We start from the raw sequence: 14,733 nt of genomic DNA on the forward strand, positions 1-14,733 counted from the left end.
CTTTTCCAATGTCTTTCTTTCCCTTTTTCAAAAATCACAACTAATGCATGTGCTTTCTTTTTCCTCGCAGGCCTTACCTTATACGAGGGACAGCTCCACCCACAACCCCGTGCAGCACAGATGTTTGTGACAGTGACTATACTACTAGTCGATGGAAAGCCAACAAATACTATATAGATTTAAATTCAGACTCAGACCCTTACCCCCCTCCACCCACGCCTCGCAGCCAGTACATGTCGGCAGAAGAAAGTTGCCCTCCATCTCCTGCCACAGAACGAAGCTACTTTCACCTCTACCCACCTCCACCCTCTCCTTGTACAGACTCCTCATGACCTCTACAGAAGGAACTTTCCCTGTAAATATTTTTAAATATGAACAGATTTTAAATATATATTTTATGATTTAAAGATAAAAAAGGGGTGGGAATTAAAAAGAAAAAAAAAAAAGAAATGTGAATAAAAATGTGCGGGAGGGACGGGGCTGTGAAAATTGTACAAAGGAAGAATATTTATAAAATTGATTTTTTTAACTTAATTTCCCTTCTTTTGTGCCATATTTGCCTTTTTGAAATCATGGAACTGACTTACTCTCCAGAGGATTTGGGGAGGCAACGTTGAGCCTTTTTGCATTTCAAACCACCTTTTTACACACAAAGTGTATGCAATTCTTCTTACTAATGTGAGAAAAGAAAGTGAAGTGGCTTGTGGAAGGAGGAGGCTGAAGACCAATATTCACAGAGGAGAAAAACATGCTTAAATAGTTTGTCTGTGTCTCATCCCTTGTACACCACTGGCAGAAAACATGCAAAGAGTACCACTGTCATATGTTCCTGTTTGCTAGTGAGCTGAGTGCTTCCCAGCAGAATCTGTGTCCTGAGACCTGGATTTTGAACCTCAGTCTCCGTGTGCTCAGCACTGAACTGGAAAGACTTATTTTAACCAAATCTTTCAGCTTAGATGGTCCCACAGGCATCGTGTCCTGACTCAAGCAAGTACCATGCTGCATACTGATTCTGGAACTGGTAGGAGCTAGAAACATAGAAACAAACCTCAAATGCTTGGTCGAGCTCCAATCAGTTCCCACTTTGAGTGTAAGATAGTAGAAGTTGTAATGGCCTGACAGTGAGAGCAAGGGGCTCTTAACAAGAGAAATACCTGTGAGAAATGTTTGACAAACTGCAGCTCTGCTCAGGTTCACCGTTTCAATTTGAATGAAACCAGGTCCTCGCATCCGCTTCTTTGTGAGGCTTTGGTGAGTTGGCTGAGAAGGAGCTGCAACAGCTGCTTCTCAAAATACTGTGGTACTTCACCTTTTACCCTGAAGTCCAGTAATTCCTCCGTTCTGGGTCTTTGAGACGTTTGCCTGCATTGAATTCATCAGCGAATTGCTTTATTTCCAATGTTCCTTTCCCAAAGTGGGATGATTCGGTGGACTGCGTTCTTTTTAAGTGAGGAAAGTTGTTTGTTTGTAGGACGTGGCATCTGCCAAGCTTGAAACCAAAACATCTGCCATTCGAGCAGGTTAGTCATGTCATCAAAATTTGCCACCAAATCAGTCCAGGTTTAGAAACATAAAAAGCACAGGGAGGAAGGAGAGAAGGCAAATACATCTGATTGTATTAAAATAAAAGAAACTGCAACAAACTGCTGTATCCTCAGGACACCGTAATCAGTGAAGTGCTCATGCTTCTAGCTCCTGGCAAACCCTTTTGTGAAAATGAGGCTGGGATAAGTGCCTTTCACAATACAGAAGATAAATTTTTGCTTTGATTCATCTCCTGTTGTTACAAAGGGATTTGGGTATTGAATGGCAATTTTCACCTCTGATGATGATTTGTGTGCCTACCTGGGATATCTGAGGGAAAACCTGAATATGCAGACCTGCACCTGTTTCTGCAGCTGCTGAATAACGTGGTGGCTCTTTGACAGCCTTAATATTGTTGGCAACAACAAAACGTTTTTCCTTTTTGAACTTAAATTATGTTTGGGTCAATGTCTTTTGAATAAAAGAAGCCTAGGATTCCGGGGCAAAGGTCCTTGTTGTAGTGGAGGGCCTGGGACCACAAAGTTCCAATCCAGTTTGTGTTTACAGATTTGTTAGTCCAGATCTGTTCTTCCTGCCTGTGTTGTTCAAGGATAAATATTGGTTCTGTCATTGTTGTATTACTGAAACTCTTCAAGTAGATTTCAGTACCTTTGTGGCTAAATTTTTGTTTCTGAGTTTCACATCTGGCACAAAGATGATGCCCACCATTTCCTGTGGAGAAAAACAGAGAACTGGGGAATCCAGCACTGGAGTTTCAGAATGGATTCTTTTCCCCCATCCCTTGCCAAAGTTAGCAGTTCTGTACTATCCAAGCAGGCTAGATGCGCAGATATTTCTGTATCACATAATCCTACAAACGTTCTACATTACAGCACTTTGTCGAATTTCACATCAGACGTTGTGCATAACTATTGGCCATTAGTAATGAATGTATTCATTGTTTCATGTTATAGTTCTAGCTTAGAGCCATGCCATACTAATATTCCTGTATTCCTGTGATGGCACTGAATGCAAGATTGCTTTTTTTTTTCCTTTCCTTAAACCACTGATGGTTTTAAAGAACCACCACTGTAGCAATCCCAACCACTTTGTCTTATTCTCCTACTAGAAAGTTTGGAATTGAGTCCAAGAAAATCAGCAGTCTTGCTGAGACTAAGACTGACTTAAGGACCAAAGGAATTTGACCCTTAAGTACTCAGAAGGAAGCAAGCACTTGCTGAATGGAATGAATTAAGTGTGTGCACTCTTGTGTTTCAGTTGGATGCTCAGAACCTCTTGCTGCTGATGTTTACTGAGAAATTACTTCATCTAAGGCGCTTCAGGTTTTGTGATCAGAATGCAGGTTTCATACTGCTCCATGGAATTGACTTGAAAAGCCTCTTCTAAAGAGAACTTGTAAGCAAATATAGCATCTAAAGATTTAAATACTGAAATATTACTTTTTGTTGCTGTAGTCTACCTTACCTAACCTAAGAAGATTACTGCACTCCTATTGGCGGAAAAGGCCATATACTTGAGCGAGATGAGCTACTTTTCTCCAGAAATATCCCCCAGTGTGTTTTTAGTGAAGTGTGTTTTTTATCCTATGAACCTTCAGGCTAAAACTTAAGAAACAGATGCTTGCTTCTTTTAGATCACGATGAGGGAAAGTGTTGCGTGGAATTATTGAAAGCATATGGCAAGTTGTAGCAGTGCAGGGCTGAGCAGGAAATAAGTAGGGAAAAATTGTGTTTTGCTGAGGTTTAGGTGTGGTTCTATTAGTGCAGAAGGGTGCTGTGAGAAAGGCTGGGGTATCCTGATGTATCCTAGGAGTTCTGCCCCAAGAACCTGCAGGGGGATGCAAGTGATTGGACTTTCCATGTGAGCATCTGAGTACTTGAATCAGTTTACTGAAATATTTTCAAAACCCATTATGACTGTGTATTAGCACTTTAAAGCAGCTTGGGATGGATACAGAGCTGTGTCTGGATAGCAGCTAGTGATGGGCAAATGAACTGGTTGATTCTGTGTTACATCCAAGGGCAAATTTCATAGCAGAGAGCAGCAGCTTTGCCTTCTGATGCAATCACAAAGGCAGCTACAAGAGTCATCTTTTCTCTGTAGAATTTATTCTGTCTGTGGCACAAATGCAGTAACGATGTGAAGCTGTAAGGTAAAAATGGGCAGACTTAAAAATTATGATCTTCATTGGCAAAGTATTCTTTGATTTCAAGCAAAGAGTTCGTGTGAATTCTAGCTGGGCTTCAGCTAGAATGGCTGTAATGAATTTGTTTATTATTGGTGGGTTCCCATCGTTTCACTGCTTTGATTTAACTGTCTGGATAGATCACTAAAAAGCACTCAAGCTAAGATCAAATCAAATCTACAGTGTACAATAAATGAAGTTTTCTTTTAGGATAATGACATTACAAAATGTCTAGAGAATTAGATGGTGTTAGTATGAACATGTTCTAAAGAGGAAGGGTGAAATAAGTTGAATTTTTTTTTTTATTTTTCAATAGTGAGTTTGATTTGTAGCAGTAAAGCTTGATCTCTCTGGTTGTAGATCTAAGATGTATCATGTTCTCCCCATTTTTAGGGAGGCAACTGGTGCCTCTTGGATCCTGGGGCCTTTGAAACTATGGAGTGTCTGTGCACAGCAGCGATCAGTAAGGGCTGGCCATGCAGTGCTGAGCTACCAGTGAGCTGGGCGTTCACCCACTGCCTGTAGGGTCCGATCCTTTTGCTGCAGAGAGCTCTGGGGCTGCCCTGCATCAGAGCCTATGGGGCACATTGTAGTACGTTACGAGTGAGGTCGAGCAGACTTGACAAAAGTTGTGTGCCCCGTGTGCTCCGAGCATTATCAGAAGCAGATCTTTTCTGATGTCAGTCATTTTGTTGGGGTATGTGTTGAATCAGTCCCAATGAGTAGCTGTGCTTATAATTGTACAACAAGTGATACCCATTAATGTCAGGAAATGAAAACAGAAGGCAGGCATGTTCCCAGTAATTAATAACACGCAGGAGTGCCTGGCATGGAGCCCTGAATTAGAAATAATGTATTTGTTGCTACGGTGCTGAGGGACGTTTTGCAAACTTCCATGTTTGGACTGAGCCTTGGACAAGCCATAATCCAACATGACAGACATTTACAGAACAGTTATTCAGTTGTTTCTATTTAATGATGAGTGCACTATAAATGATGAGTGCAGTCCTCATCACAAGTTTCACAGTGCCTGCTGTTCTGTTACTGTTCCCTTGCGTACTGCAACGCTTTCATCATTAAATGTGAAATCCCCTTTCTTTGACTATCAGGAGTTCAGCTGAAGGTATTTCCCACGTGTTAAAAGTAACATTAATATACATAGGTATTTTCATTGCTGTCACGTGTTCTAGCTCTCCTTGCTGAGAACAATTACTGAAGATTTTGTAAAGGGTATTTTTCCTCTGTTTTGTGTATTTTGCTGTTGGCCAACTATGCTGTGGGTCTGCTCGTGTGAGATTGTGTTCCTGGGCAGGGTGGGGGGAGGAGAAACAGATTTAAATCAGTGTTAAGCCTGCTGATAAGAATGATGGAAACCAAGCTTCCGCGTCCTGCAACCAAGCTCCTCAGATGCTGTGTCCTGCCACTGCTGGCGATGCTCCCAGCTGCCCATGGCAATGAGGCACCACAACCAGGCTGTCCCCAGCACAACCTGCAGCCCACCTGGAGGGAGACAGGAGCCTCTTCTTCAGCCAGCACAGAATCCTGCTGGATAGAAGATGACAGAAACAATTCCTAAACAGGACACTTGACATCAACAAAATACATGCAGAGAACACGCCTTGAAAGAGGAGAAAAGCAAGTCTCATAGCTACAGAGATGGACCAATTCACCAGCATTTATGTCTATGTTAAACAAGTGCCCCTGCTGATGTACCTTCCTCTGAGCGATGCTCCCAAGGGGAGCTGCATCTGATAAAGGCAGCCATGTCCCACTTTCATTTGTACAGAGATCCTGCAACGCATAGACAGGAACAGAAGTATTTCAATTGCAACCACAAATGCAACAATCATAAATGGAATTAATTGGCCTGCAGAGATCAAAACAAAAGCTATTGAAAAGTGCTGTGCTGTTGGATGTGAAATTTGGAGGGCATCATCAACAAAACTCTAACCCAGACCGCTTTCTTGCTCATCTTAATTGTATTGTAATTGTGCTGCTATTTGTAAATGTACATGAATATACAAAGATTACCAAGATTTTTTATGATAAACACACAATCTTTTTTATATTTATATTAAAACGTATATTCTGCAACCAGCCTAATAATTACAGCTTTATATATGTATCATTTTGTAGGATTTGTTATTACAAAGGACAACCAAACCCAGTACTGAAGTGCCTTCTGTGTTCTAAACAGATCAAACATTGACTGGGGAAAAAATTAAAGCCTTAAAAATCACAGAAACCCCAAGTTTCATATGTTAAGTGTACTCTAATGATTCTAAGTAAACACTGTGTTCAGTTCTCCTCAGCTCAAATACATCCACAAGTAGTGGAACTGAAACTGACAACTGAGGGGTTTTTAGAGCATGCATATCTTGAGTTTGTAATATATTGGGGTTGCATATGCAAGTGCCTAACTTCAGGTGGACATTCATTTCCATTTTCATTTCAGCAGCAATTTTGACATGTTAAAGACATGTCATTAAAGAAGTGCCAACAGGTGATACTTGAGTGGGGATTAAATTGGCATTATTTTCAGATTGTCATTACAGTATTTTTTATGAAAGCCATTTGTCATACTTCAGAAGGCCTTTGGCAATTATTTTCCAAATGTGGCCTTTAGGATACAAATGAACCTGATTGGAACTGTGGTAAGAAAGATTTCTTTGAGGCTTTCATCACTTCAGACCATTATAAGTTAACCATTTCCTGGTCACAAAGCTGCATCAGTTCTTTATGTTAACAAACCTGAAGTGGTTGAAATTACCGCTGTTTTGTATAAAGATTTGTAAAGATAACAGACTCTGCCTTTGTACAATAGATTCTGTGGATTTTGTTTTATAATAAATATATTTAAAATATTTGATTAGGAATCCTTGTGAGCGGTGATGTTTCAGCAACAGAGGCAACCAGCCCATGGCACAGTTGTATCAGGTCCTGTTTGCTGAGAACAGTGCTGCTGTCTCCTCATTTTTACTTTAAAATATAGCAGCAAGAGCAAGAAGGTGAAGAGGCTAATTTGAAAACTGTACATCTTTAGAATTGTGACTGTTAACAAGCTATTGAGCTTACCACAACTTTGTCAGCATCATTACCCTGTCAAAGTATTGCAGTTCATTTCAATAACTGCTGTGGTTTTGCTATATTGGGTCAGGTCAGTGTTTCTTTTTATTTATTTATTTTTTTCTTTTTTTTCTGTATAGTATGTGTTAAATCATCTCCTTAGGAGACAAAACTAAATTTGTGACTAAAGACTCCATTTTTTAAAGCAGGCATAGTTGAGAACTAGCCCTGTTGAGTCTAGTTTGGTCTTACGTTCTTGCAATCGATATAAGTAACATCAGGTGTGTGAAGTCAAAGTAACCTTTATCCTATCCTGACTGTAAAGTCAAAATAATCTTGAAAGTCTGTCTGGTAAGCTTTCATAGGATCATAGAATGGCCTGGGTTGAAAAGGACCACAAGGACCATCTAGTTTCAATCCCCCTGCTATGTGCAGGGTCGCCAACCACCAGACCAGGCTGCCCAGAGCCACATCCAGCCTGGCCTTGAATGCCTCCAGGGATGGGGCATCCACAGCCTCCTTGGGCAACCTGTTCCAGTGCATCACCACCCTCTGACAAGGTAAAGCTGAGTTCTCAACACTAAATATCTGTTCTTTTGAAGGCCTCGGTGTATCTGATCTCACGAAGAGTAGATTGAAGATTTCTGAGAATAAGCAGTTCCATTAGTTTGTAATGGGGACAGGGGAGAACTGACTGTGGAGCAAAGATGAGGAAGAAGATGGACCAAAAATGACAAGGAAAAACTCCTGGTGTCTATGAGAGGTTCCCTGAAGACATGGTGGATAAGTCAAGAGGCTGGAGAGGGCAAACCAACCATTTGCAAATAATATCCTCCTGAGATCAAAGTCTGTCATTACAGCAGAATTGTTCTGCTAATGCAAATGTGACTTCTGTTTCAAAGATGTATCCTTTCACAAAGTAATAGTTGTTCTAGCTGCAAATGGCGCTTAAGTAAAGCTGTGTGTCTCCAGGTATCAGCAATATCAGGAGCTGCAAAGAAAATTGAAAGGAGAATCTGGAGTTGGATTTTAAAAATCTCTAGCATCATTGTGTATGAAACCTATGTTTGGAGATAGAAAAGTTAGATAGAAACCAGATTGTTTTTGCTTTTGCTTCAGTCCTGTAAAAAGTGGCATTTTCATTTTGGCACAAGCAGCCAGAGTGAAACTGGTCAGCAAGGAGGGTGTTTACTGGTGGGATTTTAGGCCGGTGAGTTGACTTGAGTGTGTGGGCACACTAACACCAGAGGGTAGGAAGAACACACATGCAGATACAGCAGCTGGCTCTTCAGTCCTAAGCTAAGATAGCTAAGACCATCTTGTCCAACCATCAAGTTTAATGCAAACGCTGCTAGTGCGTGTAGCTTTTCTCAGAGTGAGATATTTATTATGAAGATATACCATGGAAACAATTACATGACAACAAACTTCTTGCTGCTACTGCTGAGTTCCTTAACCCCAGAAAATCTAACACAGCAAAACCTTTTTTTTCTTTTTTTCTTTTTTTCTTTTTTTTTTTCCGGGAGCAACATCCTTGCTAGGCAACATTGTCAGTGTAGCTATAGCAGCAATTTATTTGGTGCATGACCCAGTGACAACACAGGGGAATTTTGTCCAACGTGATGAAGAATGTGAGAAGTTGACAACTTTCCCAACAGTGGCTCATCAGCGGGTGAGAATAATCTCTGAAGGCTCCAGCTTGTGTCACTTTGACAAGTCTGCTTTCCCCTTGTTTCAGTATACTTCAGTATGCTCACGATTAGTTTTTTTTTACATTTTGTTTAGCACTGCCCATATTTGAATTGTTTGCATTTTGCTTAGTGTGTTTATGTTTAAATCATTTCCATTTTACTTAGAAATTGTGTCACTAAAGTTCACTACTACAATAGAGTCACTGTAAGTTGGCATTCCATTCGTTGTCACTTTGTTGTCCAGTATCCAAAGAACCCTGTTGTCCTGTGACATTTTTGGCATAGTCGGTGGGATACTGGGCACAAAATGACTGACAGCCAATGGAATGCCTTGGAGGAAGAGATGCCTAGAGAGGGTTGGGAGGGATTGGCCTGTATTTAGGACAGGATCTGATCAAACTGCTCTGGCCCAGCTAATGTTGGGGAGCAATTTGTGGGCAGCTGTCAATGCCAGAAAAAGAAATGAGGCAAAGGAAAGAAATCAAAACTTCTGTGTTGCTGCTGAAAGGCACTTGAAAACCAGAGAGATTATTTAAATAGAATAATTGAACAATTCGAATCTGATTTGCAGATTTAAGGTGACAATGTCAGGGGAGATAAGATTGAAAGTTATGTTATTGAAAGTCATCGTAAGAGGACCGAACAACTCTAATCCTCCATTTTAGTGGAGATGATGTTGATCTGGGAGACTGGGATGTGAATGGTTGGTTGTCCAGTGGCAATGAGGAGGAATTTAATGGCCCTTTTGGAAAGGCAAATGTCCATCCTACAGCACAGATTACTGGCCAACTTGTCTTGGTAATGTAACAGGAAATGAGAGACAAGGACTTTTACTTCCACAGAAATAATGAACATCACTCGACAATTTAAGAAGCCACTGGATGTTTCTGTCATTAAGTGGTTGTCTGACACTTGAGACAAAGGAGGAAGCACTCTCACCATCACCAATTCAGAAGTAGGAACTGTGTTCTGAGTATTTAGGCAGGCATTCAGACCGTGATTTATATAGAGGATTTATACCCACAGGGAGAACTTCGCCCCACTGAGTTACTTATGTATTATAATGCTTCTAATGGTGAATTCTCACTTGTTCACTCTTCTACTTGTTCTCCTTCTTCTACTACAGTTGTAGAATTCAGGATCCTAGCACCTTCTACTGCCTGTATTTCTATATTTGGTCTATGAACTATGCTACATCTAATATCTCACTGTACTTTCACTATGAAAACTACTGTTCCATTAATCGTTTATACTTCCTGCCTTGGACCAGAAGAATGCAAGCTGACAAATGCACCATACCAAATGAAAACTACCATTCTATCGTATTACAATCACAATTGTCTTCTCGGTAATATTCTTATTTCCATGGGATGGAGACAATTTTGCAAGGCATCTCAGACCTTTCTGCTCTCTTAACATCATGCAAACATAGGCAGTCCTTAGTCTGGATTACTCACTTGAACAGTCTTATTGATCCCAGGCTCTATTTTCTATATGGCAGCATCACATGTAAGAGCTTACCTTGCCCAAGTGGGAGGCAAATGCTCAATAGGTATGCAAATCCAGAGAAACAGCTTTCTTTATATCGTTTGTTTGCAGAGACCTGCATGGTGCCAGCACATGGACATGAGGAGGATTTAGCATTGGCAGTAAGAGGAGACACAGTAAAGGGAATCCTCAACATGTTTTTCTTTCCCTCTGTCCTTGTTATCAACTATAGGATAAATGCAAGCACTTTGAGTTACTTTTGTTTGCAGACTGTGATGTTTGACAGCAACTAGGAATAGTTCCTCTCATATGGACTGTTTGTTTTGCTTGTCTAACAGGAAACGGGCGAGCGCCTGACTTCTAACAGAAAGGTATTAGTTAACCCAGCAATTATGTGTCTCCTAACTACTGCTTGGTATTTAAAGAGATTGTTTGGTGTTGAGGAAAACAGGTACGTACATATGCGCACGCTTATTTCCCTGTCCCTTGCTTCAGTACTGCCCCAACTTTGAGGTTTGCTCCATGCCACAGATGGGCCTCCTGTCCTTTGTTTCAGATATGCTTCAGATACGGGGTGGATGAGGCCTCAGATGTGTGGGTAGGATGCTGTGGATCCAAAGCTGCTGCAGAACCTAGAAGAGCTGAAGGAAAGCCAGACTCAGAGCCAGGAGCTGACAAATACCTTGTCCAGGTAATAGCTGCTCTAAACTGCGCTGTTTTTCAATTATTTGCATATGCCCGGAGTGCATTTCAATGAGAATGAGATCAAATTTCTGGAGATGCTTTTGCACCTCCAATCCAGAGGGCAGGGATTTGTGTCTGCACGGGGTGGCATTTTTTCTTTCAAGCAGCCGAGTAACTTGAGACTTCCTCCTTCCATAGCTGATCCAAACGTGCCACCTACTGCTTGTTGAAAGGCAGACATGCTGTAGCCAGTAAAAGTGGTGCAAACCTTAACCGAACTAGATGCAATGCGCCTTTGCACTGCAAAGCCAGCTGGAGAACCTGGCCGTCACAGGTTCATCTGCTCTCCACCATCATAGAAGAATCATCCTACAGCACAGTGCTTCAGACCTGCAAATGTCAGTGAGCAGCAAGGCCAAAGCCTGGACAGGAGGAGGAAGCAGTCATAGAGTAGGGTGGGGGTCAGTGGGGACAGGAAAAACTGGTGTTAAAACGATACTGGGATTGCAGGGAATGCTCATTGGCTATTTCACAGCCATAGCACAGGGGGTCTCTGAAGAGGAAGCCGTGTCTCTGTAGAGGGTAACTTAAGGAATGAGGGTAACTTAAGGACAGTTGAGGTTGGCAGGGCCCTGTGGGTCCATGTGGCACAAGCCCTACTCCAGGAGGACAGCCAGCACATGGCGCCCAGCATTTTCCTTGTTGGACCTCATGCCATCGCTGATCAATCAGACCCCTTATCTTTCTATCTAGACCCCCCCTAGGCCTCTCCTAGTGTCGTGCATGCCACTGACAGCACTGCAGCGTGGGGAAAGATCTGCTCCTGCTCCCCTGTCGCCTCTCCTTGCAGGCTTCGGCCCTGGCGTGCTGCTGAGGGAGGGTGGCCATGTCGGGCCTGTGGGCTGGGATGCCAGGTGCCCCAGGACCGTCTCGCTTGTAGGAGGCCCGGCTGGCTTTGGCGATGCAACTGGGGTGCCCTTCTGTGGCAAAGATAGAGAATTGCAACTCTCTTTCAGGCTCCTTTGTGCAAACACTTCACCACGTGGGTTTGCCCTGGGCAGGAGAGCCACAGGCTGAGCTCCCTGGAAGGGCTGAGAGATGGCAGATGCCCGCAGAGAGGGGAGGAAAGAAGGAGTTAAAGCACAGAGGGAGGGACGAGGCTACAGCTAGCAGATGTCTGGGGCTGAAAAGTAGGTCACCTATTTCTGCCAGGGGGGGTGGGATTTGAAAATCGACATCGATGTGCAAACAAAGCCGAGTAGCACATCAAGGAATAGAACTGGAGGCTGCAGCCTGGCAGAGATCCTCTGAGGACACCGGGCTGCTCTAACACATTGGGAACAGCTATTAATTAAGATTATCTTTTCAAAAATTACTGTATCTGTATGCACACATATAATTGTTGTTGATGCCTTCGCCCTGGAGTCCATAGGCTGTCACTCCTGAGGTTGTGGTCCTTGCTGTGCATGTCTCTCTCTTTCCTAATGTAGAAAGGGTTAAGTACTACTGTCTAAGCAGGTCAGGAGGTATCTGTAAGGCATCCTCTGTCTCAGAGGTTGGAACTGTATGTAGCTAAAAGTGATCACTTACACATTTGAGGAACCTAATCCAGGCACTCCTGATCACGTACGTGCACCACACAGCTGGGGACAGCAGGATGGAAGAGACAGGAAGAGACGGGGTGAAACAAAGCAAGTTAATCCACAGAAAGTGGAGTTCTCTGGACAGTTCAGGATGGCATAATTTGGTAGTGATTTAGTGTTCCTAATTTATCCATAAAAAAAATTAATTTGAGGAAGAATTCAGACTGACATAAAAGCAGCTGCTCTGATCAGTTCAGATTCAATCTGCCTAGGTCTCTCTCACATACTAATTGCTCCTGACACACCATTAGCATAGATGTATTTGGCTCACTGCAACACAAGAGAACATTCAGGCTTAAAAAATAAATCTAAAAGACTCATTACTTCGTACAATTTGTTCAGCAAAAAATGTATTTCTTAGCTTCCTTTATACATTTATACTGTACATTTATCAGCAGCTCGGACATCAGCGAGACACTTTTGAAATAGTTTAAATGCTGCAGAAGACACAGATGTCCAAGCAACTACTAAAAATTATAGTAGTTTGGGAGGGATCCAACACAGAACAGGTACAAAGCACCCCTTAGTGCAGAATATTCCATGGCTAATTTTAAAACTTTTGTCCATTTATGTACTTCATTGATGTTTTCTCTGTTCCTTCCTACCTGGAACAAGGCAGTGAAATACAGAGCCAGACTCTGGCTTTACTGTTGCAGTATTTAAACCACCAGACCAGATTTAATCTTAATTAGTTTAGGGCTGATACGCTGGTTTCTATAGTGGAAAGGGACAAAAGAGGGGAGAGAGAACGTTCACAGCAAAAATGACATGGAACTGATGAGATGATGATTCCCTTGTTCACAAGTATCCTTGAGTGAGCCAGCCTATTTTGATCATCTCTCAGTCCTGTGCTTCAGTTTCACAGAAATATAGAATCAGTAGTTACTAGGCAGTTACATCTCAGCTGGTTGGGAAGTGATCCAATCTGCGTGCCTTTATTTTCCTAAGAGAAATACCATGGAGGTAATTTCTCCACCTTGTTTTTCTTCTGTGCTTGCTTAATCAGCTTAGCTATTAAAAGATAACAAGGGCTTAGGACTATCATTAGCATGGAGTGGTCATGTGGTTGTACTGGTAATTAGCACTGCTGTTGAACTCAGCATTGCTTAATAGGTAACTATAAAAACAATACCACGACACTGCTACAGAAGCAAGTGAAGTCCCTCTCTTCTTGAATCTGCATCCATTTGTTTAGCAGCTTTCTTGTCTTATCTTTTGTGACATTAGGATCTATATTCAAATCATTTAACTGCTTGAAATGGGATTAAGACCCTACAGTCTGAAATTGCACTCCTGAGATACTTCTGCTGAGCTGCCCTGTAAGTTTTCAGGTACCAAAAGCCCCTGGGAGGGCCCTGAGAGGACCAGGTATCTCCAATCTGAATCCAAACACAGGAATCCTGTACTGCTTGGACTGTATCCCCAAGAGTGCCGTTCGGTCAATATCCTGAGCCTTGGGCATCCTCCAAAGGTACTGGGCTCTTCACAACTCTGTCCTTGGTTGCATTTGCTTTTGAAGCACTGCCAGAGGAAGAAGAAATGAAGATGGGTGCTCCTCATACACAACACTCTAGGGTTAAGCTCACCCAGTGGAGGCTGCAGGGTAACAGTCTCCCATTCCCTTCTTTGCCCCCAGACATTAACAGATTGCTTCAAAGAGCTAAAGAACATTGAAAACCATAACCTTGGGGGGTGGGAAGCGAGAGGGGGATATGCTAGGAAATCCTGTATCAATCTATTTAGTATCTGTATTATATCTAGCTCTGGAAGTAATGGATTCACAGATCTTCCGGAAAAAATATCCTACACCTGGTTAGTGTGCATCACAATTCTATAACAATAATGCTCTGTTGGAAGGCAGAGTGCGAAAAACTAGGATGCAAGCAGAAAAGAAACATTGAAGTGATACTGTGGAGAGGATTTTGGTGTAAAGCAAAGCAAGGATCCAAGAAGTATAAAGCCTTCAAAGTAAGAAAATTTGTGCAGTTAGTGGCATCATGCAATTGCTTGCTTCTGCAAAGCCTTGGCTTTGCTCAGCAAAGAAGTTATTTGGAGCATGCCATTGGGCCAAGAGGTCTGTGTTAATTGGAAAGAAAAAGAATTTGTGACAGTGGCACTGCCAGGGCGTTTGCCTAACTGATGAGCTACTTTGTGATTCACAGCCAGGAAGGCCAACCTTCTGGGCCTCTGGTTTTACTTCCCCATTTAATTATTTGTCAGAAAAAGGGCCATCTCCTTTTAATGATTTGTATGATGCATAAAACAGTGAAGTCTTTGGCTCTGCTGCCTTAATACAAATGCACATTGCATGTGGTTTGTTTACAAGAGCCTTCCAAACTAAAAATGAAGCAAGAAGCTATGAACTACACAAGTATGTTAAGATAATCCTGTGATATTTTGAGGCAAGAAGTTGCAGCAAGCACAGATGAAA

At 42.1% G+C, this 14,733-nt stretch overlaps 1 protein-coding gene across 3 annotated transcripts in view; it reads left to right on the forward strand.

Moving 5' to 3' along the window:
* LRP5 (LDL receptor related protein 5) overlaps positions 1 to 534 on the forward strand; it is a 129,905-nt gene extending 129,371 nt beyond the window's left edge. For all 3 annotated transcript variants that reach the window (XM_042813219.1, XM_042813220.1, XM_042813221.1), the window contains exon 23: positions 71 to 534. In XM_042813219.1, coding sequence (XP_042669153.1) covers positions 71 to 332 — 262 coding nt within the window. In that variant the 3' untranslated portion in view covers positions 333 to 534. The remainder of the gene's footprint in view (positions 1 to 70) is intronic.
* Positions 535 to 14,733: the final 14,199 nt, after the last annotated feature.

This window comes from Centrocercus urophasianus, unplaced genomic scaffold (genome assembly GCF_019232065.1).
Source record: "Centrocercus urophasianus isolate 14NV4802_14NV808 unplaced genomic scaffold, USGS_Curo_1.0 seq_14, whole genome shotgun sequence".
Lineage (NCBI taxonomy): Eukaryota > Metazoa > Chordata > Aves > Galliformes > Phasianidae > Centrocercus > Centrocercus urophasianus.